The following is a 24,714-nucleotide window of genomic DNA, read 5'->3' as shown; positions in this document are numbered from 1 at the left end:
GTTATATTCTATGCATTTTTTTTACCCTTTTTTATAGTAAATAGTTTACACACTAATAATATTATAAGAATAAAGTATATATTCTAGCGTCTCTTAATGTTTCAAATGATTTTTATTACAACTCAAGTGTCAACTACATGCCACAAAAAGAAAAAAAAATACATATCACAAAGGGTCCAATACATATATATGATGTTTAAGATTTTGACACAAACATTAAAAAATGTAATTAATATCTTGAATTTCATAAAATATATCATATAATTTTCTAATATATCATTTATCGGTTTAGTTAATTACCTGTTAACAATTACTTCCACTAAAGGAGAGTTTGTTTTACGGGTAGTTTTTTTAATCCCAAGAGTATAGGAGTAAAAAAATTATCTTACATTTGCTATAAAGGAATAAATTAATTAATCTCAAACCTATTTTATTCCTGAATAAATTATAATCTCATATTCAATCAATATTTAATCACAACTATGCGGGATAGAAAAAATTTATTCTCATTTGACATAAATCTCTCTTCATGGATAAAAATCCAAATATACTTTTTTACTACCCACTTCCCTATTCTCATCTCAATGCTCATTCATTTTATGTGCTATAATTTATTTTTGCCACAAATTTTGTTCCTACATGTTGCGCCAGTTTTATTCATGTTACGACCAATTTCATTCCCTCTCAATGCTCCTTCGGGAGTAAATATTGTTCAAGTTACTGTCAATTAATTTTTTGTATGTTAGTAAGGATATTTCAATAGTAATTATAAGAATATTTTAGTAATTAATTATAATATATATTTTTAAGAAAAAATAACTCATTTTGGAATATATGTTTTAATTATTTTTAGTAATTTTTTAAGCAAATATATGTTTTAATTATTTTTTGGAATATTAAAATATTTTTAACTAATTTTAATAATTAATAAAACATATATTTTTAATAATATATGAGAATGGCATTTTTATGTTATATTTTCGAGGATTAAAAAAATATTCGTGAAATAAATGCTCCTAATAGTATTTTGTGGAAAAAAATTAATGTTTCATTAATTTTATAAAAATAGTAATAACTAATTTGAAACAATCATTTAACTAAAACGTTATATAAAGTGGTACGGAGGAAATACTACGGAACACTGCTAGCAAAAGATATACATCAATGTTTATTTGTGAATGAATTATTTTTCATCATTGGCAGGGGCACCCGAACCGTCTCACCAAATAAATAAATAAGGATGTGTTTGATTTGCATTTTCATTTTCTGTTTTTATTTCCTATTTTTATTTTTGGAAAACTATTTTCATTTTTAAATGATTAGAATTCTGAAAATATGTTTGGTTTGATTTCTTATTTTCTGTTTTTATGAAATAAAAATACTGAAAATTTATGATATATTGACTTCTTGTCTTTTTAGATTTGCTTAAAATTATATTCATTATCATCGTAATTTCATTTTATCTGAAATGAGGTTTCTGTCCTCAACTGAAAACACTGAAAATAAGAATTTATTATTTTCATTTTCGGCTTGTTTCCTGTTTTAACTTCCACTAAATAATTTTAGAAATCCAACCAAACACATATTCATCACTGTTTTCTGTTTTCAGTGAAAATGAAAACAAAAAACAACCAAACCAAACACCCCTAAATATACTTGACATGTTTGCAACACTAGATGTGCTTTCTTCTACTCAAATCTCTCACTTATCCTTTCTCCACGTTTGCCCATTCACATCTTGCAATGTCTAATTACACCACATTAATAAAACGGCTACTATTAACTTTATATGCTGTAAAATGATTGCATGTGGTTATGTGATTAGGATTTAGGAGTTTGATTTATAATGGATGCTATGAATAAATATTTGTTGAAAGGAGTTAATTTTTTAAGAGTATTTCCAATGATATTAATATAAATAATCTAATTTATATTATCTCAATTTAAGTCATTTAATTTTTTTTTCAATAAGTATTTTTATTAATAAATTATTTACTCATAAATATTTTATTTAATACAAAGTTAAACACTCATGAGTAATAATTATTTATATAAATAATTTTGTTTAATTTTAAACAACTCAAAATAACACATAACACACTAAAATAATATATATATTTTTTTGTTAAACAACAATTAAGTAAATCTCTTGCTAAATGCTCTAAATAAATCCAAATACTTTTAGGGATTAGTTTTTCACTTTCAGCTCATACCTTCAGTTTAAAAAATAATAATTTTATCCCAATGATGAAAAATATAAAATTAATTAAAAATATAAAAGGAAATATCTCTTTGTGCTTGAAATAAGACACGTACATATATCCAGAGCGTATCGTGTGAGAGTGTGATACGTTAGATAAGCTAATTTCAACCGCATAATTTAGATAAATTGAAGAAATAAAAATTAATTAGAACAATTTGGATCATCTTCTATGTATCTCACACTCTTACTTAATATGGCCCATATGTATATGCACACACAGACACGAAAATACAAGACATTGTTCTTAACTGTCCTATTCCTGCTGTAAAAAAAATGCCATGTTCATGTGATATTATTTATATTTCAATGTACCCTTTTTTCTTTCATTTTTATGTATGCAAATAAGAAGAAAATATAAGGTTGATTGAGCGGTTAAAAAAGAAGAAAATGAAAAAAATATTGAGGGTTCGATTTTTCCTACTAAAAAATTTAACAAATTAATAATTAATATTTATTAATAAAAAAAATATATGCAAATAAGAAAAATATAGGACAAAGCCTAAATATTGATCTCTAACTTGAATTTAACTTCCATTTGAGGTTGTAGCCTCATATGTGAAAGCGACCTATACTGTGTTTATTTTGGATCAAATTATAGCTAGGCTAGAAAGAGATAAAGAGAATAGAGGTAAGACCATAGAAAAATTTAATTTTATCGCTTGATACAACATAAGAATGAAGAATAATTTTTTTTTATTAGGCTCAAAAAAACACTTTTGTTCTTTTCCTGTAAAACCAATATTTTTTCTTGTTTTTATATTCTTTACCTCTCGTTCATTATCTCTATATAAAGGTAAAAACAATATATATATATACATATAATTTTCCTATTCATTTTTTCACCTATTTAAATTGTCTTAATATTTGAGCATGTGACTTTATCTTTTATATTATTATCCAAACAAATACTTTTGTGATATAAGAAGCTTCAGTCGTACACCTATTTGCAGGATGTGTTGTTTATGATTTATCCTCACTTCACTACTATAATCATAACATTGCGGATTGTTTTTAATAGAAGCTAGGAACAACAGTTTCCATATCGCACTATTATATTTGATATGATATGGTTATTCACGAAAATTGATTGAGAGCTCAAAAACTAGTAACATCGAATAATAATAGGTCACTTAATATTCTTTATTACAACATGTGATATGTTTATTCTAAAATATAAAAAAAAAACACTAATACTTTTAAATTATTATATTATTTAAATTTGAACATTTCTTTAAAATAATGCTAGCATATCGGATGAGTATAAAATATAAATTATCAACTAGCATGTTGGAAGAGTATAAAATATAAATAATAATGATAGTATGTATCATGAGTAGTGCTAAAGGCAATAATTATATCGGTTGAATTATAGATTAGATGATGGGACAATGATCAGCTAGTTGGAACACATCAAGGATCATTGCACAAATATCATGACATAATGATGTTATAATAATACCTGCTTGAGGACATATCATTAATGAAATGATTGTTGGTTTTAATATTAGTATTTAATTAACTGATCAAGAAATGGATAATATAACGCCGCAATAAAAATAGGGATTTTAATATGCTCTAATAATAGTAGTAGCACTTTGGTGATATAGATAAGTAATATAGTAAAGATCACGAAGATTAAGAAAAATAATGATCATATATTAAATATTATCGTAAATTTAAATTTTATTTTAAAAATACTTTTAAATTTAAATATTATAAACGATGATCTCATTTAAAGTTAAACCCATAATTCAATAAATGGATGTCTAATAAATAAAATTAACAATAAATTAAGAATATAAAAAATGTTTAACTCTAAATAAGTTTAAAAACAGATCATTGTTACTTACAAGTAAAACCAAAAAAAAAATACCATTTGTTATTTATATATAAGATTGGAGGTAGTATTTTCTTAGAAGCACTTGTGTGTAATGTTTGGGAAGAGTAGAAGTAGCACAATAAAAAAGGTGGATATTCATTCATGATTGGTGGAAGTGATATTAAACTAGAATTTTTTTTTTAAAATAAAGTTTCAAGTTTAAATATTATAAATGAAAAAAAATATAATTAAAAGAAGAGACCTTTATTAAAATGGCCAATCAAATTTTTCGATAAAAAATAATCATTAATAAAAACCAATAAATACTCTTCGTTAATAACATGGTGTATATATATATATATATATCTCTCAAAAGGTGGGTGTAATGTAAGAAGAGCAATGGGTGGTGCCAATAGTCAAAGAAAAATAGAAGGGGGAAGGGAGGGGCATCATTAGAAACATTAGGCAGCTGTATAAGATAAGAATTTCAGAGATGATCCTCATCTTTTCGTACATTTTTGGCAAGGTCCATAATCTTGTCTATTCTTGAAAATTACAAACAATAACAATAACAAATAGATAAAGAAAAAAGAAAAAAATATTAAAAAGATGTCCTATTTAGATGAACAAAAATAAGATGAGAATTGAATAATATTTTTTATTTATTTAGATGAATGAAATAATAGATAAAAAGAAGTAAAATTATATATAAGTATTTTATCACTATAATAAAATTAAAATTATGAATTTCAAATCAAAAGGAATAATATTTGAAAGCATACGTTCCTTCTTCTCATCCCAAAATCTCTTTCTTTGAAGGTGAAGTAATGTTAAACATCTCTCATTAATCTTTGGAGTGCATTTGTATAAAGAATTAAAAGTTCATTTCCGATAACGTAAGATGAGAATATTTTATACATTCATGTTTGCTATAAGTTCTGGAAAATTATTCTCACATGTTATTGATGGTTAGAAATGTAATATTTTTTATTTTTTATCATACTTTTTCATATTTTTATTCTCATGAGGAGAGACGTGAAAATGAGATATTTTATAAAATTAAATATGAAGGGATCCAGACTCGAAAGAAAAAGGATCAACCATAAAAAATAATTTTTTATCTAGTAAATATATCATTAAGTTGTATGTAAAATATTCACAAATTGATGTTCTAAAATGTTAATTACATTAATAATTAAATTAACTATTTAAGGTATTTCATATTTAATAACAAGCTAAATTATTCTGATAAAAAATGATTGTAAGATAATTAAAAAAACAAAAAGATAATATTAACCCAAAAGGTTGATACAATGGTATAATATTCTGTTACATTTATTTTATGTGTATAAATAATTTATTTAACAAGAGAATCCCAGTTTAATTCATACCATATGTAAATTCTCTTAAACTAGCTAAATTAGTCTCTAAACTAATGTGTGTTGGGAAATACAAATTGTCTTTGACCCATGACAACAAAAGATAAAATTGTGGTTATTTTAAAGATAAGGAAAAAAATCCAAGAAGTAAAAACAATTTTATAATAACTAAAATTAATAAAATATAATCTTCTCATAAAATTTCTTTAAAAGGATAAAAAATACTATTAATTTTATAATTTAAAAAAATCAGGGAATAAAAGAATATATTATAATAACTAAAATTTGATAAAATATTTTAAATAAAACTTCTTAAAAAATATAAGATTGTAATTGATTTCATAGTATAAATTTTTTACACTAATATCATATGCCTATTAATTCTTTTAATTTAGAATTCTTCAATTTTCAAAATGGTTCATATTTTGTCTTAAAATGACCCATTTTGCATCGATAATTGTAGTTCTATGCAATTGCAACGTTAGTTACTTAGTTAATACTTTTTCCATAGATCTGGTAGAGTTGTAACTGTGGGCTTTTTACTGAGAGTATTATTAATAAGGTTGCCAGTACAAGGTGAAAATAAGTATACAAAATATAGGTGCATAAAAGTAAACAAAAGACGAATATATATATATAAAATTACGGTGAACTAATTGAATTTAAAATTTACAGAAAAATCAGGGGGGACCTCCGGCCTCCCCACCCTTAAACGTGCTTACGCAGGTGGAAATAAGGGAAATTATTTTCTAAAATATTATTAATTTGTATTATGAGGTGGAAAGCCACGATGGTAGGCAATTTTTCTTTTGCCAATGGTTGGCACATATAAGGTGTCTATTACTAAAGTGGTTTGTCTCAAAAAAAAATTATTAGTAAGAATTAAATAAGAGGTATGAATATTATAAATCGTTTGATAATGTATTTAATTTTATGGTTAAGAAAAAAAAAAAGTTTACCTTCTACATACAGCTATATATGACTTTTAATCCGTTGGAGAAAAAAAACTCGTTTAATAATACATTTGTACATTATTAAATGGTAGTAGGGTATATAAAATTTAAACTCATCAGTCCTAATTTATCGTTTAGTTACTTATTTGAGCAGGGTTAGAAATTTTCTTTTGTACGAAGTTATAATATTTTAGAAGATTGAGAACCATAAAATATTTAAAGTAATTCGGTTTTATTTGTCTTCGGTTAAAGTAGAAAAGGCCGAATTTGGTTTTAATGGGCCTAAATTAGGAAATCCAAACCCTTTTCAAAGGATTCACCAAAAAAAAACTTTTCAAAGGGAGCTACTATTTCCACTGTCCAATTTGCTAAACTACCAAGTTTTGTGAAATCTCCCTTTTGCCCACTCTCCAAATCCCTACACCCCCTCCCCTTCCCCTCAAACTTCTTCCTTGCATCACCTTGCCACACCACCCCCACCTTCGTCCAAATACACAATTGTCATGTCATGCCTATGTTGCACGCCATCACTGTGCACACCCCACCTAGCCCAAATCCAAAACCTTTACCCCATGCCTCTCTTGCGTGCCACCACCATTGTCATCCTCTAGCACTGTGGTGCACTTCGATGTCGTCCTCCATCACAATCGTGCACACCTGCTGTCATGACTTGCGTCGCACCGACCACCTCGCCCCTGCTGAGATCCACACCACCCCATGCCATCAAGAGCCATTGAGAAGTTTTGGTGGTGTTAAGATAGGAGATGATGTAGAGGAAGGTTATCATTCTCAACAAAATTATATTTTTGTTTAGTAATGATAAAAAAATGAAACAACTGAAATACAATTTCACTCCTCAATAATTCAATGAAATCATATTTTTGTTATTTACTAAAGGGGTGAAATAAATTAAACAACATAAATATGATTTTATTGTGTAAATGTGGTGAAAAAAATTACACAACAAAAATAAGATTTTGTTTACAAAATACAGAATCATGTTTCCGTTTATACAGCAAAAACATCATTTCACTGTATATTTTACCAATGGAATCATGTTTATGTGAGAAGAAAATTTTCAGAAAAAACTATTTTAAAGCACACATGGGTGGTGTAAATAACATATCTAAGTAGTGTAATAGCAGCTCCCCTTTTCAAATTGAATATTGCTATTTACACTCCTCTTTATACTAATGCACTCCCTTCTTATTTTTATTCTCAAACTACCCACAAAACACACTCCCCTCGTCTCTTTCTCCTCTCATAATTTCGTTTAAAAATTAAAAAAAAAAACCCTACACAACTCTCCATATAAAGCAACACATTTGACAAAATAATCGATGTGGTAATGTTCTTCAGCGTCATAAATTAATCATCCGCTCTGGCAATCACTCTTAATGTTGTCAACATGAATCCCGTTGAGATTCATTGTTTGTGTGTGTGAGCTCAATTGGATACTTTAATATATGATTAAATATTTAAACTGTATTATATTCAGAATATTGTGGCTCAATTAAAGGTGATAACACGAAATATGGCAAATTGGATAAAGAAGAATCAACAAACCCAGCAGTTGTTATTGATTTGAAGGTAAATGCCACCTCTTGAACTCTAGTAGAGGAGGGAATTTCCTTAAAAAATAGTGTAAGTGTTGAACTAGTTAATTAACTAGACATTAAATCTTTTATGTGTAAAGACAAAAAAAAAAAAAAAAAGAGAAAGAAATTTGAATTGTGATTTAAAAAAATTCGTAACTTTTTGAAACGCGAAGCTATCATCTATTAACTTTCAGAAAGAAAACAAAGATTTTGCAAACAAACAAGGAGTCATAGACAGACAAACGATACTTATCAAATTTAAGAAAACGTTTTAAAGCAAAATCAAATTTAAGTCTTTAGCAAGCAAGAGTAAGTCTGAGATATATACACGGAGAAATTTATATTACTTCATCTTTACAATCCACCAAATTTTCACTGTCTTTCAAATAAAAATACAAATATTTTTCATAATCACTTTTGACTCTTACAAAAAGTTTATTCCCAAGCCTTTACAAATCAAGTCATTTTTTACTTCTAGAACAAATAAATATCTAACTTAAACATAATATCTTTCTACCTTCAGGATATATAAAATATTTTGAGAGTTTTTATAACTTCAAAAATTTACATTTGAAGATAAGAGAGAATCACGTCACAGTTGAAGAAGAAAGTGGAGAGGATAGAGACAGAGAGAAACATGAAATTACGGTGGAGGAGGAAATAATAGGATAATAATGTGTGTGAAGAGAGGAATGTGTTTTGAAAAGGTAATTTGAATTGAGTATGATTAGTAATTGGACTAAAAGGTTAAAGATAATAAATGGATATTAATGAGAATAAATGCACATAAAAAATTCAAATTTTTAATAAATGCTTACCGATCATAATTCTTATTTGTTGTATTTATTTTTTAAAAATGAAATAAATTCAATCTATAAAATTTAAAATTCAAATTATGATTGGAATCCAATTATCAGATAAATTTGATTTTGATAGGTTTAATACTTAATCTCACAAAAAGAAGCTTGAAAAATAACTCAAAAAAATCCAAAAAAAATAATAAATTGATTTTATAAATATTTATTTTTGTTTTCAAGAATTTTTAAAAATTTAAACACTTTTAATTTAATAGATACCAATAAAAATAATCACAGATTTAATAGATATCAAAAGTAATAAAAAATTTATTACATATTGACATACTATATGATAAATTAATTGATTTTAAAAGTAATTTTAGAAATAATTTTTTTTAAGAGAATTTAAAAATAATTTTTAAACACTTTTTAAAGTGTAAAATTTACCAACAAATATTGGTTCAATTGGTAAGGAATAAATTCATGTCTCAATAACATGTGTTTGATGTTAGTTGCCAATGTGAGAATCTTACTGATGTAAGTACTTCAAGTATTTTTTGAACCTTATGCGTGTGGATCCAAAACCTTTTCAATTGAAAATAATTGGAGAGTCTTCAATTAACAAATTTTCAATCATTAGATTAGATTAGAGGCTGATTTGATCATATGTTCAATTTAATATATTTTTTTAAATAACAATATTGTTCTTATATAACTTTTTCCACTCCAAAATGTATTTGACTCTTGATCTTTTCCACTCAATCATTCTTTCTAAGTGTGTTTCATTGGAAATTAACCACACCGGACGATAAAAAATCTTCAAAAACCACTTAAATTCAACTTTTCATGATGGAGTGACTCCAAAAGTTGCCTCACCTTGTCATTGCTCTCCCTCTGCACTTTCCTTCCTCGTCCATAGGCTCCACACAGTGCGTTCTCGCGGAGGCTCCCATCTTTACCATTGAGCTCTAGACTCGGTGCTCTAAATTGAATCACTCGCTCAACGAGTTGACTCGACAACTTAGAGTGAATTTTGTCGCATACGGCCTCCTTCTTTGACAAAATCCACGACCTCTTCGATGATGTTACTGAGAAGTTGATCGCTATCTCCTCCACCGTTTAAGTGAAAAGAATTATGAGAGTTCTTTCAATATTGTCGTGGGTAGAATCAAAGATGTTTTTACTATTTTTAAAAACAAAAAAAATTAAGTTGAAAATGTGATCAAATCTCATATCCCAATTTAATCTAACGATTGAAAATTGATTAATTGGAGAGGATAAAGATTTATTGCTTTTGTTTGTCCTCGTGAACCCCGAAACCAATTAACTTGGACTTTCTTTCCTAAGGAAAAATTTAAATTTTTTTACTAAAATTATATTAATCAAGACATTTTAATTAATTTTTTATATTTTTTTTTCACTTTTATTCTTAATATATATTTTTAATTAAATTCTAAACAAACCATAATTTTGTTATTTTCAAATATTTTAATAATTAATTTTATCTAATGCCACCTACCGCAAACTTTTAACTTTCAGGTATCATCGTTAAGGTGGATAAAGGTAAAGTTCCGACTTGACCCAAACTCAAGTTCCGAGTTCCCTCCGCTATCTGCGATCCTAGTCCTACACTCTCCGCTCCCGCTCGAACCTTGGCGCCGTCATCGACGCGAGGACTTCTAGAAGGTATATGCCGATTCCTCCTCCTTTTCTTTCTTTTATTTTATTTTTCTTTCCCTCTCACCAATGGATTCCTCTTCTTTGCAATCGCTTCAGAACCTCTCTTAATTCAATCATTCCAAGGGTTTCTCCTTTGTCTACTTGTCTTGCCTTCGTTCTGTTCAATTTTCAAGCATTGCGTGTTCTGATTGAAAGGGGATTAAAGCTATAGGGAATTTTGATTCTTGTTTTTTTGGGGGTTTACGCCTGCCCATGTGTAGTTCTTGGAGCTAAAATCGTATTTTCTTGGGGAATTCTTGAAAATTTGCTTAATATTTTAATAGGATAACTGCATGTGTGGTTTTACCTTGGAGAAGTGCTTCTAGCTCCAGAATTGAATCTGAGTTGAAGCAACTTTGGTTAACTTCGTTGGATTAAATTTTTTATAATTAGTTTTTCTCCTAACTTGATTTCATAATAAAAACATTCAAACATAAATCATATCACTTCAAAATTAGTTTTAACCAAAATCAATTGTGCAAATGTGCAAAATCAATTTTGTTGAAAATCAATTTTGCCAAAGCACATCCAAACACTCACTAAACTAATTAGAGAGATATGATTTGTGAGTGTAAAGATGTAAGTCTGAAAGAGCATTTTTTCCAACACAAACTCAGCCCCAATCATCCATATTGTGGTCGTAGTTATTATTGTTGTTGTCACACAGTTATCCGAGGTTGTTCCTGCTGTTGAATTCAATTAACTCGGTTTTTGGTAAGTGCAGGAAGAAATTTGAAGAAAGATGGGAGAGAGGAAGGTGTTGAACAAGTATTACCCACCGGACTTTGATCCCTCCAAGCTTCCCAGAGCAAGAAGGCCAAAGAACCAGCAGATCAAGGTCCGCATGATGCTTCCGATGAGCATTCGATGCAACACTTGCGGCAATTACATCTACAAAGGAACCAAGTTCAATTCCAGAAAGGAAGATGTTATTGGCGAGGTTTGATTATTATTATAATACAGTTTCAATATTTCAATCTTTAGTACCTGCATTTCAGTTTAATCTGTATACATTTTAAAAGGAAATGCTAATGTTTGTCTCTTTGGAATTTTGTATTGGGTTTCTTCAATTCAATGATTGATTATACATTTATGTTTAAAATATTCATAGAAATCGGAGGTTCATAATTTCTTCTTGCTTTATGTGTCATTTGATTCAGTTATGACATTGAGATTGAACTTTTTGTTTGATTTATTTTGGGCAGACATATCTGGGAATTCAAATATTCAGGTTCTACTTTAAATGCACCAAGTGCTCAGCCGAGGTTACCATGAAGACTGATCCGCAGAATTCGGATTATATTGTTGAATCTGGTGCGACCAGAAATTTTGAACCTTGGCGTGCAGAAGATGAAGAAACTGATAAAATGAAGGAGAAGAGGGAAGCTGAAGAGATGGGAGATGCTATGAAATCGTTGGAAAATAGAACCCTGGATTCTAAGAGGGAGATGGACATCCTTGCTGCATTGGATGAGATGAAGTCAATGAAGGTACTTGCTACTGTGACTGCATTGTATACAATGATGTATTAAATTTTAAACCTGTGCATAAATGATTCTATAGGGATTTGGGCATTATAATTGTAGAATATAGTGCTTTTTTGCTGTAAAAGTATGACTAATATTTTGCATGAGTTGTTCCAATAATTGCATATGTGCATGAATGTGAAGTCTGTCTATGGTAATTGCTAACACGACTCGCTCATTTTCCAGTCTAGGCATGCAACTGTCAGTGTTGATGAAATGCTGGAGGCTCTGCAGCGCACAGCAGCTGACAAGGTATGATAAAAGTTGGTATATAATATATTTACTTTGCTCAAGAAATTTCCTGTTTGAAGCAAGGGTTAGTTCTTGATTACAAAAGGAGCAGGAATATATACGATTTGAAACTTTTAAACTTTTTTTGAAATGTAATTTATTGGTATTCGAGGGCGAGCCCTGGTGCAGTGGTAAAGTTGTGCCTTGGTGACTTGTTGGTCATGGGTTCGAATCCGGAAACAGCCTCTTTGCATATGCAAGGGTAAGGCTGCGTACAACATCCCTCCCCCATACCTTCGCATAGCGAAGAGCCTCTGGGCAATGGGGTACGAAGTTTTTTTTAATTTATTGGTATTCGTATTAGAGATATAGTATGGCTTCATTTATGTGTAGTTATACTAAAGTCTCTCGTACTAGTATTTGTTCAACTCTGTTTAATTTCTCTTTAAAACCTGTTTTGATAATCACAAAAACAGCTTTTTTGGTTTGGTGTTTGGTATTTTCTTGCAGCGCTATATCAGTAGTGCTTTTGGAACCAAAATCCTGCTTCTCTTGACAAGAACTTGGGTTGCAAACTTGAATGCACACCCTTTAATTGCTACCCCTGAACTTTTATTATTTCTAGACAACCAGTGTCAACATTGATTATCTATTATTTCTAATTTTGGGGTATGCAGAATTATAGTGTGTAATTTTGAAGCATTCCTTAATTATCAATTTCCCCCCTTGATAATTTAGTTAACCTATATAATGCTTTCAGGAGAAAAGGCTGGAAGAAGAAGACGAAGCTCTGATAAAATCAGTTGTCTTTCATGCAAGTATTACTATCCTGCACTTCGTGTTCTCCTCCTTCTAGACTTCTAGCTACTTTTATTTTCAGTCTATTTCTGTTTTGAAATTAATCTATATGGTTTGTTTTATACTATCTTAAACAGAATTCAGACGGTTTTGTCAGAAGAATTCGTGATGAAGATATTGAAACAGAGGAGGAATTGGTTCAGTTTTCAAATGGACATGGCGAAACATCCAGTTCTAATCCTAAGTTAAGATGATGTCAAGTGGATGTGTGTGTTGTAGTAATAGATTTTTCTATAATGTCTTGTTAGGCTAATTAATTACGGCAGCATCATGCACCCCACTTATGATCTTTTTTCGTCCCACTCTGAACTTCTGAAATCCAAGATCTTTAACCTTCAACCTGACATTACTCTTATATCTCCTATTTTCAGTCACCATTATGTTGAGTCATTTTTTTACTCTCCTTTTCTAAACCAGCTGTTATCTGTGAATTTGATTGAACTATTCAGTATTCATTCAGAATTTGTCTGGCTCTTTTGAAATTTCTTGTCAGGTTCTGTAAAGTTTCTGATTGTTAATATTAGGATGTACAAAATGACCTAGAGGATTGTAAAAATGAGTAACAAAGTGGTAGGAAAAAAACATTTTTGATCGGGAAAGAAACAAAAAGGGAGAACTTACATATGAAGTTCAACAGTGCCCACAACATAAAAATGGCTACTTGGGTTTTTTTTTTCTTTCTCTTTAAGTGTCAGAAATGAAGCTGCACTTAAAAGACTTGTTAAACACACTTGTTTACTTCGGCAAAAAAACAAAACATGATAATCTAGAACTTGCATTTCTGACTTTCAACATTCCCTAAAATTTAAATGCATATTTTCTAGCTTCTTTGGAGTGTTTTTCTATTGGTCTGTTTAAGGGGGTTTCTTAGATCTTCAGAGAGATATTAGCATGCCATGTTGCATGTCTCTTGATCTTTGCCTTTTGTCTTTTACCATTTAATTTTGTATCTTTTCTAAAAAATTATTTGCTTAGATTTATTTTTTTCAAAAGGAAGTTTATATTTTTTATATATTTACATTACCTGGACTTTTAAAACTTGAAATATGGTATTACATGTGAAGATCATCAAATGTTTTGACTTTCGACATATAGTTGAAGTTTTTCTGACTTTGCAAAATTGAGGCTTTGAGCATTTATTTAGGTGTCTGGTGTTTTGTTTATTTAAGATGACAAAATGATGTAGAACTGTTTGAGCTTATGTTTGTATCTGTCTGCAGAGGCAAAAGATTTCAGAAGATTTTCCAAGCAAACCAACTGACACTTTGACAAAAGCCAGTTTGGATGATTATGGCAAACAAGGTATGTGCACTTTTATTAATGTGTTTATCAACTAGATAGATACATCAAACTTTACCAATGCATCATGTACACTGAATTTTAAGTAATGTTATCGCTCATTGAAGTCATTTCTATTGAAAGAGGATTAACATGAGAGCAGATCAATTTGATGGACCATCTTCAATTGTGTATTATATAAATTGATCTGCTTTTACCTTACATTTGTTATCTCACTCTCAATGGGTACTATTAGTCAAGGAACCCAACCCCCATTACCGGTTTGACTTGACATTGATGTTATACAGGCAACCCTCCTGCCTATTAAAAAGAAAATCAGATTTGATTGCTTTGTAATAATATATTGATTTGAGCTCTGCACAAATCTGGTCTTTGTTTGCATAATCATTGTGTAGCCTTTTTCTTAACACTAGTATGATTTGCAGAAAGGGGGTGTATACCATTCACATGTGCATTGTTTCATTTTGATTCATGTGTAGTTGTTGGCTATAGTTTGATTTATTTATGTATTTGTTATTTTTCTTGGAAAAGATGTTTAATGATACTATCAACTTGGGAATGTAGCTCATTATGCCATATGTTGGTTATTTGCAGAAAATTCACGCAGTGGTGGAAAGCTTAATTCTTTAGTGAGGATTTCTGTCATTAAGAAACCAGTGACCTCAGATGTTAAAAGTCCTGCAGAACCAGAACAAAAGAAAGAAGAGGAAGATAGTAAAACAAATACTACTAGTGGACTACTATCTTTGTGTCAAAACTATGGAAGTGATGATGAGGACTAGTAGCCATAAATATTGAATGACTTTTTGTTTAACTGTTGCTCTCATTGGATTGTAATTGTAAGTTGTACTTACAATGGAATGGGGTGTCATATACATATTTCTTTTATGACTAGAATAGAAATCACAGTTTTCAAGCTCTTACAGTAATTTGCAGAAATGCTTGTTATGTTGTTAAGTTGTTTAAGGAAAATGGAAGAAAAGAAGCATAAATTAGACTAATTTATTTTATTTGTATATAGAGCATAGATTTGTTATATGTGCTGCTGTAGGATTGGATTATTATTGCATTTAGATGTGATTGTTACAATTTGGTGTTAAAAAGTCTGAGTTACAATGAGTATGAATTAAGCATTTTAAACATTACCGTTTTGGGCTAAAAATTGATATAAATTTAAATTTGTGACAATGTTTAGAATTTTTGACAGGCACATATAGATGCACAACACACTACTGACCTGTCTGCATGAGAACTTTTCAAGTTGGCAAAAGGGGTTAGTTGTTGGTTAAATTAGTTTTTTGTCTAATTTATTATTTTTATTTAATTTAGTCTTCTGATTTTTTGGATTTAATTTAATCCTTTAATTCTTAAAAAGGATTCAATTTGATTATTACCATTCATTTCGTCAAAATTATTAACGGTGAAATCTGTGGTAAAATGATATATCCCTCCCTTAAGTGGACGGGGACATAAACTTAACAGTGTTAGATGAAAATAAAATGTGAGAATCAAATTGAATTCTTTAAAAATGAGAGGATTAAATTAAATTTGAAATAAATTAGAGAATTAAATTGGACCAAAACAATAAATTAGAGGAAAAAATTAATTTAATTTAAGCTTAGTTGTTTCGTGAAATCCAAAACAAGAAATATAAGTGTACTGTGTAACAAATAATAGAACTAATTTTGCTAGAGAACTATCCATTACCGCAAGATTAATAATCACCACTCAAGTAGCAAGTAGCCTTTCAAGAATGACGCCACTAGACAATTATCAAACCTGTTTCCTCAAATGAATTTTGCAGAATTATTATTGGTCGTGATTTATTCATCTTAGAAATAGAAAGCTCATCTAAAAGTTTTACTGCAATCACGTGGACAGTTAGGCATCACATCACGAATCTTGCACTCGCCTTTCTAGATATTATTTTCCTCTGTTCATGACTAGCTTTGCTTCTCCCACAAAATTGAGTGCTGTTATTTGATACACTAATCTACTTTACCTCAATAAAAAGTTGCTCACTGGCAAACACTATACAGTTAAGATATATTAACGTTATTTTAGAGTCATACCAAAGTTAACAGAAAATGAAGCATCTTCTTTACTCCAAGTAGTGCAAAACCGGAGAATATGCCTAAAAACAAGTAAAAGTGCTCATCACAGCTTTAGGAGAAGTGAAATATATAATCCATCTTTCAAAAAGTTCACATCACTACCTTGCACAGATGATGCAACAGTAACACTACACGCTTAATGGCCTTAATAATACCACAAAAGACTAAAGATACCAGAAAGATGCAAAACAGTAAGCAACTGCTTTGGAAGTTTCTGCTACCATCAAAACATGACCTTAGTTAAAGTACTACTAATTCACTCACTGAATATATAAGCCATAAATCACTTTTGGCTCTTCTTTTTCCATAAATCACCAAACATTCTAATCCCAGAACCCTTCCTCTTACCACCTCCAAAACCATCATCCAAGACATCAGCCATACCGGGAGACCCCACATAGCCATTGTATCTACCAGCAGGTGTCTCAAATGTGCCACCAAAGTGCTTATCCATGGAGCCACACCTTTCAGGAATCCTTGCACTCATATCCACACCCCCAGCAAGCACTGCTGCTGCAGCATCTGCTGCTTTTCTCCATTGCTCAGTTTGCACCCTTAGCTTCTTCATCTCTGACTCCAACCCCTCCTTTCTTGCTTCCATAGATTTCAACTTCTCATCCAACTTGTCTCCATTGGCTTTACTGGCTTCCAACTCTTCTCTCAGTTGGTTCAACTGCAAGGTCATTTCTTCTTCCTTGGTTTGAGCAGCAGACACTTTTGAAACTGCTTCATTCAGTTGGTTCTTCAGATTCTCCTTTTCGTTAGTCATGGACTCTAACTCCTTTCCTTTCTCTTCCAAACCGGTTTTCAACAATGCAATTTCGTCATTCTTTAGTGTTAGTTCGTGTTCATCCACAGAAGGCTTTGATATTGCTGGTGCGTTAGAGTCTTCAGATGGTTGAGTTTCCTTTTCTGATTGATCAGCAGGTTTGCTGAATTCAATTGTCAACTTCTCAATTGGAACTTCAAACACATCAGTCTCTTGTTGGTTGTCATCAGGTATAATATCTTGGGATTTGCTTTCAGTTTTATTAGTCTCTGGAGCATTCTTGGAAGTGGATTTCTCTTGGAGCTTCTCTACCACTGGCACTACTGATTGCACAGCTTTCTTCACTAGCTCATCTTGAGCTTCTTTCTTTGCGGCTTCAGCAGAAGCTAGCTGGTCCTTTAAAACTTTCAACTCTACTTGTGCTTGACCAAGCTGAGATTCCAAATCTGCAATGCGAGTTCCTAGCTTCTTCTGATTTAATCCCTCAGATTGAGTACCTCTGGGGGAACGCCGATCTCCTAGCTTTGGACTTCGGTCAGCAATCGGCCGATGATGCAATGGATCAGAGTCAGAACTTGATGTCCGATGTTGATGTGCACCTCGTGGAGACTGCCTTTGAGGCAACTCTGACCCCCTGGTTGGAAATGAAGGCTTCATCAAAAACTATATAAAGAAACTACTAGTTAACTGAAAAATGGATATGGAATTGGCTGGCTTTTCTCATCATGGGACACAACATAGTAAATATCCACATCAAACTTGTGTTGTAAGAATCCAATTTTCAATAATATATCATAACATGATTAATAGCATAGAGATCAACAATAACATTGTATACTTTAGGCAAAAACAGACAGAAACCACGTTTCGGTTTCAACAGACTTCACAATGGTGATCTGAACCTTCATCCTTACATTGATCATCATGTACTGATATTGTCAAAACACTTTGAACTTCAAAACTTGGCTTGTTCCATCAGGCACCAAAGAATAATTTTTATCTTACAAGGCATCAGTATGTTATGCAGAATTTCTCAATGATAGTGACAATAATTGCTCAAAGAGGCTCTAAAACACTCAACAATCAATGTAACCCAAAACTTAGCTTAAAAGTGCTGGCTCAGAAGTAGTTTTCATCATTAACAGATACGATACATTTCCATTCATCATACAGATTTTATTCATTAGAGAAGATGGAGAGTTAAAGCTATATAGTGCGGATATATCAATAAAATTGGAACCAGGGAAGAACCAAATATCAATATGATTTTTACAAATGCACCACGATTTCTTTTATGCAGCAGAGACAGCACTAAGGTCTAACAGTGGTATGCATTGTTTGGTTGATGAACAAGGAAAACAGAAAGAAATAGGATATCATACTACAAGTGGTATACGACTATCACACCTTGATCTTGGCATTTGATATGCTTGAAGATAGCAAACGATGAAATACTGTGAAGGATTTGTTGGCTAAAAAAGTCTCACCTGCTAACAAAAATGCAAGTTCAAATGAATAAACTGTATGAACAAGTGAGCCCCATCCAATCTAGAAACATGAAAAGCAGTATACATAATTATATTTATAAAAGAAGGAGCATAGCCTACTTATATAGATAGAATAAATGGTACAACAAGATAAACAATGCACCATTTATAACAAAAGGGGTGAGGAGTAGGAGCATGGAACCTTTTTAGCAATTTAGCACTTGCCAACTTTTATTAACAGTAGAGAAATGACAATGAGAAAACATTCTTCAACATTTCACTATCCCTCTCTACAAGCACTATAAGAAGCAAATGGAGTAGTTTCAAGTAAATGGCAGTTAGGCTTTTATATTCCCACATCCAGCCTCAACCTCCTTCAAACCATAATTAGGTAAGAGGAGATATAGAGGGAGAAAGAAATTCACAATGGCCATGTACATTTATGACCTTGGAAGTCTTGAGCCCACATTATCATAAAGGAGCCAACTCACTACAACCGTGACTATTTAACTAAAAGGCAATTGATTTAAACCCAAGACACCAAAATTTATCTTCCACTAGAAACTAGGAAGGTAGAAGACCCTTTCCGAAAAATCAATAAGAGATAAATAAAAATAAAAAAAGATGAATAAAGCAGCAGCCCCACATCGCACACTGGTCCTGTGTTCAAACAATGACATGCTATAAAAGTATGCCTTTAATACCACCCCCAAGAGCAAGAAAGCATGCAGAGTCAGAACCTACTTTATTCGGTGCTTTTTGCTTTGTTTAAAAGCATGTAAGGGCTGTAAATGTTGCATGTTTTACACAAACGGAGTAAATGCAACCTAATACAAAACAATGGTCCACAGTTTAAAACTCATAGAGACAATACAAAACAATCACCCCAAGAAAGGCAAAAAAGAATTTTTATGTGACCCATATATATATATAAGCAACCTGATATTCCTAGCAAAGAAGTAAACACTATTTTCACTTCCTCATTAATTGCACTAGGCCCACCACATATTCAAGTGGGTATATAATGGTGTTGACAGAGGGTACACCTCAAATAGTAGTCATATCAGTGCTTTTTTTTACCTTGGCTTCTGATTTGTAGTCTAATGTAGTTTGTTATTCATGGACTTCTTTTTTGAATCAGTAGCTTAGCAATGATGAGAGCCTAATAGCAAGCATCAAAGGTTAGCTCATTAACATCAAAAGAAAAAAAGAATAATTGTAACACAAACAAACTTGTTAAGAAAAAAATCAATAGTTGGGAAGTTAATCAGTCCATGTAACTTGTAGATAGCAGTAGGTAAAACAATTATTGAAGGAAAATCAGTATCAAGATCTTGTGTCATTATGAAAATTGTGGGGACTGACCATCACAGACCAGAAAAAATAAAAGTAATGTTGGAGCCCACAGTTATTTGGTAAATATATTCTTCTGTTTATTATCTCTTTTTATTTATTTATTTATATGATTCAAATGACATTTCACAGAAATGAAAATGATATTCAGATGGTAGAATATCCTTTCTCTCTGGAATTGTCTCTCCCTTTTAGGAAACCGAACCCATCAAGACCCCACATTATAAAATGGAATGGCACCACTACCCCATAGTGGATACAGAAGCATATGAAGAGAGAGAGATTCAAATTCTTGTAGTGTAGTAGTGAACTTTCGTTCATTTACCTTTAGCCTTAAAAACATAATGTGACCACATACAACTCTTTTTGAACCAATGCAATTAAAAACTATGAATTGTTATGACAATGACAATTCTTTCACACTAGATATAGATAATGTGTGAAAAGTTATGCAACATGTGAATAACATAAATATTTCATAAAAAACATTTGTACTACTTAAATGTTGAGTTCTAAGCATGAGTTTTCTTTTTCTCCTTTTTAAATTAAAGAAATTCAGATAGCATAAATTTTAGTTTTTTTTTCTTTTTCACAAATTTAGGCAAAAGTCAAAAAAGATAGCATAAAGTACCTTTTTTGTCAAACTCTTACAAACCTTGCATGAGGACAAATAGATAACGGAATAATGTGTATAGTAGAATATGCCCTTTTCACAAAAACGTGGTTTCAAGAAACTAATATCTTCATGACACATATTCAGACAAAGAAAGTAACCACACATCCAAGGGAATAGCACATAGATAAAAGCAATTTGTTCGGAAGTTTTGGCTCTCCAAAGAGCAAGAGGGTCTTCGATGTCCTTAAATATTAATCACATTTTCTTTACTTTTCTTCTCAAATCCTTCCAACACAACACCACATTCCCTACTGCCATGTTTGGCAGATGGACTCAAAGAGAAAAGAAAACCATGCAACCAAACGTAACATAAGACAAATTGCATTGATTTATTAATCACGCACTCACGTGCGCGTGAAATGTGAGACTAATGAAAAAAAAATTAGTTCATGCCATACAAGATTCAATAAAAATAAAAATAGTGAAAAAATAAATCAACCTTTCAAAATAGTAAATGATACAGAAACACAGTACAGCAAAATGAAATATAACACTGTAAAAATATTGCTCATGAATTGTAAAAATCGCTTATGAAAAAAAAAAATTACTCCACCTGCAGACATATAAAGATCTGAAGAATACAATGGATATTTTTATTCTCCTAATGGTATCAATGATTATTAAATTATTGTACCTGTTTCGAAGTTTAATAGGAACCATAGTAGTAATAATTAAAGTTTTAAAAGTAACATTTATTAAATACCATTAAATTATTGTATCTGTTTCTGAGATTAATAGACACCATGGTAATAATTAAAGATTTAAAAGTATAATTTATTAGGCATCATAAAAACTTTCTTTAAAAGATATACAAATGAAATGATTTGACAAATAAAAAACTAATACTATAAAAAAAATGGCATTCAGAAGACAAGGGTCAATGGCCACTGCACACTGCAGAGGAACAATTGAAAGGGATAAGATCTTGATGGCATGGTGAGCATTCTCCGAATGTGTGTTCATTTACGAGTTTAGTAGGCAAAGAAACACTCAAAAACTGAAGAAAAACAATAGAAAGTTGGAAACTTTGAGGATAAAAAATTAATATTCATTCCCCTCCAAAAACAAAAATCAAAGTCAGCCCACCACACGTGTGATAAGAAAATTGCTTATATTTGCAGAAAGTAAAGAGAAATGACAATGGAAAAAAATGTACTATAGATTTCAAAAGCATCGTGGAAATATAAAACAAAACATGTTCTATTGTTCTATGAAATTAATGAACAATACTAATGATAAGAATATACTTTAGATTTCAAACACTCACCTTTGATGACACTATTTTGCACGAGAAGAGAGAACAATGGTGTCAATCAGCTAACACTGTTGAAGGATCTCAAAGCATCTCATCACTAATGGGAAGAGAGAAAAATCTCTCAACAAAGACTAATAAACACAAAGTTGAGGAAATGAACTTAAAGTGGTTTGTATTTGCATATATATATATATATATATATATTTGAAACAAAATGAGAGAAAAAAGAGAGAAAATGATGAAGGGAAAAAGTCATACCCCAGAAAGAAGCAGAAAACCAGGAAGTCCAAGACGCTAGAAAGGCACACAAGAAAGAAAGAGATAAAGAAAAAAAAATAAAAATGGGGTTTTGAAAGTTTGAATTAAAGCTGTTATGAACTGTGACACTATCTAGGTGGTGGCTTATTTATGAGTGTGCAACTTTCAAACTCTTTGGGGGGAGGAAGAGTACAGAAACAAAACAAAAGGGTCATTTTGGGAAAAATGATTCTTCTTCACAATAATTAATGTCTTCTAATATTATTATGAGAGCATTGCCATCTTGGAAATCTAACTTGTGTATCTTACACAAGAGCTCTTGTCTTTTTGTCAGTTTCTCCACAATTCAAAAATCTTTCCCAGTTTTTTAACATTTTCCTCTTGTTTTGTCCAAGGGTGCGTGCTTTGAGCTCTGCATTTCAAAACTCACAAGGGTTTGAATAATACTACCAAGGTAAATAGTGATTTTTATGTTTAAACGTATAATTCGTTCATAAATACGAAAAATAAAAATATAATTTAATTTTTGAAAATATTAAAAATACGATAAATATATATGTCTGTCACGGTTAATAAAATAACTTATGTGACCATCTTTAATTGTCAACATAAGAACATATTTGTCATGTAATATTTTGTTGATTTTTCTTCTTCCCAATCTTTGGGGAATAGGGCTAAGATAAATAATCACTTTTATCCTTACATGTGTAATTCGCTGACAATATTATCGTTGTTATTATTATGTTTATTTTAAATTATGTTTGTCAATATATTTTTTAAGTGATTATTGTAATGTTATGTTTTTAACGATAAAAAATGGCAAAAATTTACCCAAAAATTATATTTTACCCTTAAATAAAATAAAATTTCAGGTCTAACAAATTAGTCTGATAGAAACATACATATTTAGGTCCAATAAAAAATTACTGACATTTTCGTCCAATAATGATAATTTATTAACATTTTGATCAATGGAACATACTGATGTTTTCCTCCAATAAAAAATAGACATATTCATCCAACAAAAAATTACTAACATTTACGTCCAAAAATGATATCTTATTGACATTTTCATCCAATCTAGTCAGCATAGTCACATTGACAATCATTTCAATAACAAATTCATGCTTTTGTGTCATGTAGGTTATTTTATGAATGGTGACTGACGGAAGTTAACGACCAAATATATTTATTACATTTTCATAAACTAAATTTTTTATTTTCATCTTTCAGTGATACATTTATCAGCGAAATACACATTCATATAAAAAATAATTATTTACCCACACTACTATTAACCATATAAACAACAATAACAATTTAATACTATAGTATAAAACAATTAATGAAAAATGTTGCGTATAAAGAATGGACTTTGCTTTCCGTTTAGGTAATGTGTATGAGTGGACGAAATCTCTTAGCCAAATTGTCCACGTGCCTGACATAGAATCATCTAAGAACTCTGTGGATTTATGTATGCTACTAGTGATTAAATTAATAATTAGGTACGAATGTAGCACTATTTTTTATTTTTATATGCTTAAAATTAAGATGTGTGCAAACTAGTGTCACATGAAACTCTACTACACAAATAGACATTGGTTTCTTTGAAGCTTGGTTGTTACCGAAATTTTAAAAGAGCTACTAATTGCAAGGGCCTTGAGTTTTAAATTCTCAAGGTCTCACAATAATTTACAATATAATTAGTTATATTAAATGTAAATTTTATGATGATTATGAGTGTATTAGTTTCCACCCGTTGTGATTGGTGTATGTACTAATTTTAGCCCTAATCTTAAGTCTCATGTCAAAGAAAAGGTTTAAATATATTTTTGTTTGCTGTAAGTTTGTATTTTTAATTTTTAATTTTAATTCTTATAAGTTTATTTTTTAAAAAAATTTAGTCCCTGTAAATTGATATTTTTTAATTTTTTTCATTTTACAAATATATATATATATATATATATATCAAATTTTATATAAAATATTCAAAATGTTAATTTTATGATAGTAATTTATCAAAACATTATTAATGTTGATCATCAGTATCATAAGACAAATTAAATGTTTTTAAGATCCAAAATTACAAATATTACCTTTCCAAAAAAAATACAAATATTGAGTTAAAAAAATATTACGAGCATTTATCACTTCACATAACACAAGAACTTTCACGAATTATATATTATAAAAAAAGACTAGTAAAGTCTTGTAAATGTAATTATTTATAGACTTCGAAACAATGAAGCGTAAAATGAAAATACTATTAACAAATAATATTGAAATATATTGTCCAAAAATAAAAGAATATAATGATCTCTATAATATAACTATAAAAGGAAAATAGAATATTTATCTAA

The 24,714-nt window shown here is 30.2% G+C and overlaps 2 protein-coding genes across 10 annotated transcripts; one reads left to right on the top strand and one right to left on the bottom strand.

Annotated features, from left to right (window-relative positions):
• The first annotated feature begins 10,342 nt into the window (after positions 1 to 10,342).
• LOC114376581 (splicing factor YJU2-like) lies at positions 10,343 to 15,469 on the top strand. Its single transcript, XM_028334753.1, has 8 exons — positions 10,343 to 10,495; positions 11,253 to 11,468; positions 11,734 to 12,018; positions 12,241 to 12,306; positions 13,046 to 13,099; positions 13,221 to 13,328; positions 14,364 to 14,445; positions 15,037 to 15,469. Exons 2-8 carry the CDS (start codon positions 11,271 to 11,273, stop codon positions 15,222 to 15,224), a joined length of 981 nt encoding a protein of 326 aa, XP_028190554.1. The 5' UTR covers positions 10,343 to 10,495; positions 11,253 to 11,270; the 3' UTR covers positions 15,225 to 15,469.
• A 1,104-nt stretch (positions 15,470 to 16,573) lies between these two features.
• Positions 16,574 to 22,626, bottom strand: LOC114376505 (interactor of constitutive active ROPs 4-like). Of its 9 annotated transcripts, none has more exons than XM_028334661.1 (5): positions 22,355 to 22,626; positions 22,109 to 22,227; positions 19,893 to 19,974; positions 18,733 to 18,815; positions 16,574 to 17,959 (listed from the first exon to the last, which is right to left on the bottom strand). In XM_028334661.1, exons 4-5 carry the CDS (start codon positions 18,744 to 18,746, stop codon positions 16,840 to 16,842), a joined length of 1,134 nt encoding a protein of 377 aa, XP_028190462.1. In that variant the 5' UTR covers positions 18,747 to 18,815; positions 19,893 to 19,974; positions 22,109 to 22,227; positions 22,355 to 22,626; the 3' UTR covers positions 16,574 to 16,839. The 9 variants fall into 9 exon arrangements, with proteins under 9 accessions (XP_028190462.1, XP_028190461.1, XP_028190463.1 ...); XM_028334660.1 differs by having other exon boundaries at positions 18,733 to 18,812; XM_028334662.1 differs by having other exon boundaries at positions 18,733 to 18,812; positions 22,109 to 22,193.
• Positions 22,627 to 24,714: the final 2,088 nt, after the last annotated feature.

Source organism: Glycine soja, chromosome 11, assembly GCF_004193775.1.
Source record: "Glycine soja cultivar W05 chromosome 11, ASM419377v2, whole genome shotgun sequence".
Taxonomy (NCBI): Eukaryota; Viridiplantae; Streptophyta; class Magnoliopsida; order Fabales; family Fabaceae; genus Glycine; species Glycine soja.
Note: the sequence above shows the minus strand (reverse complement) of the source record. Positions and strands in the feature narration are given on the sequence as shown.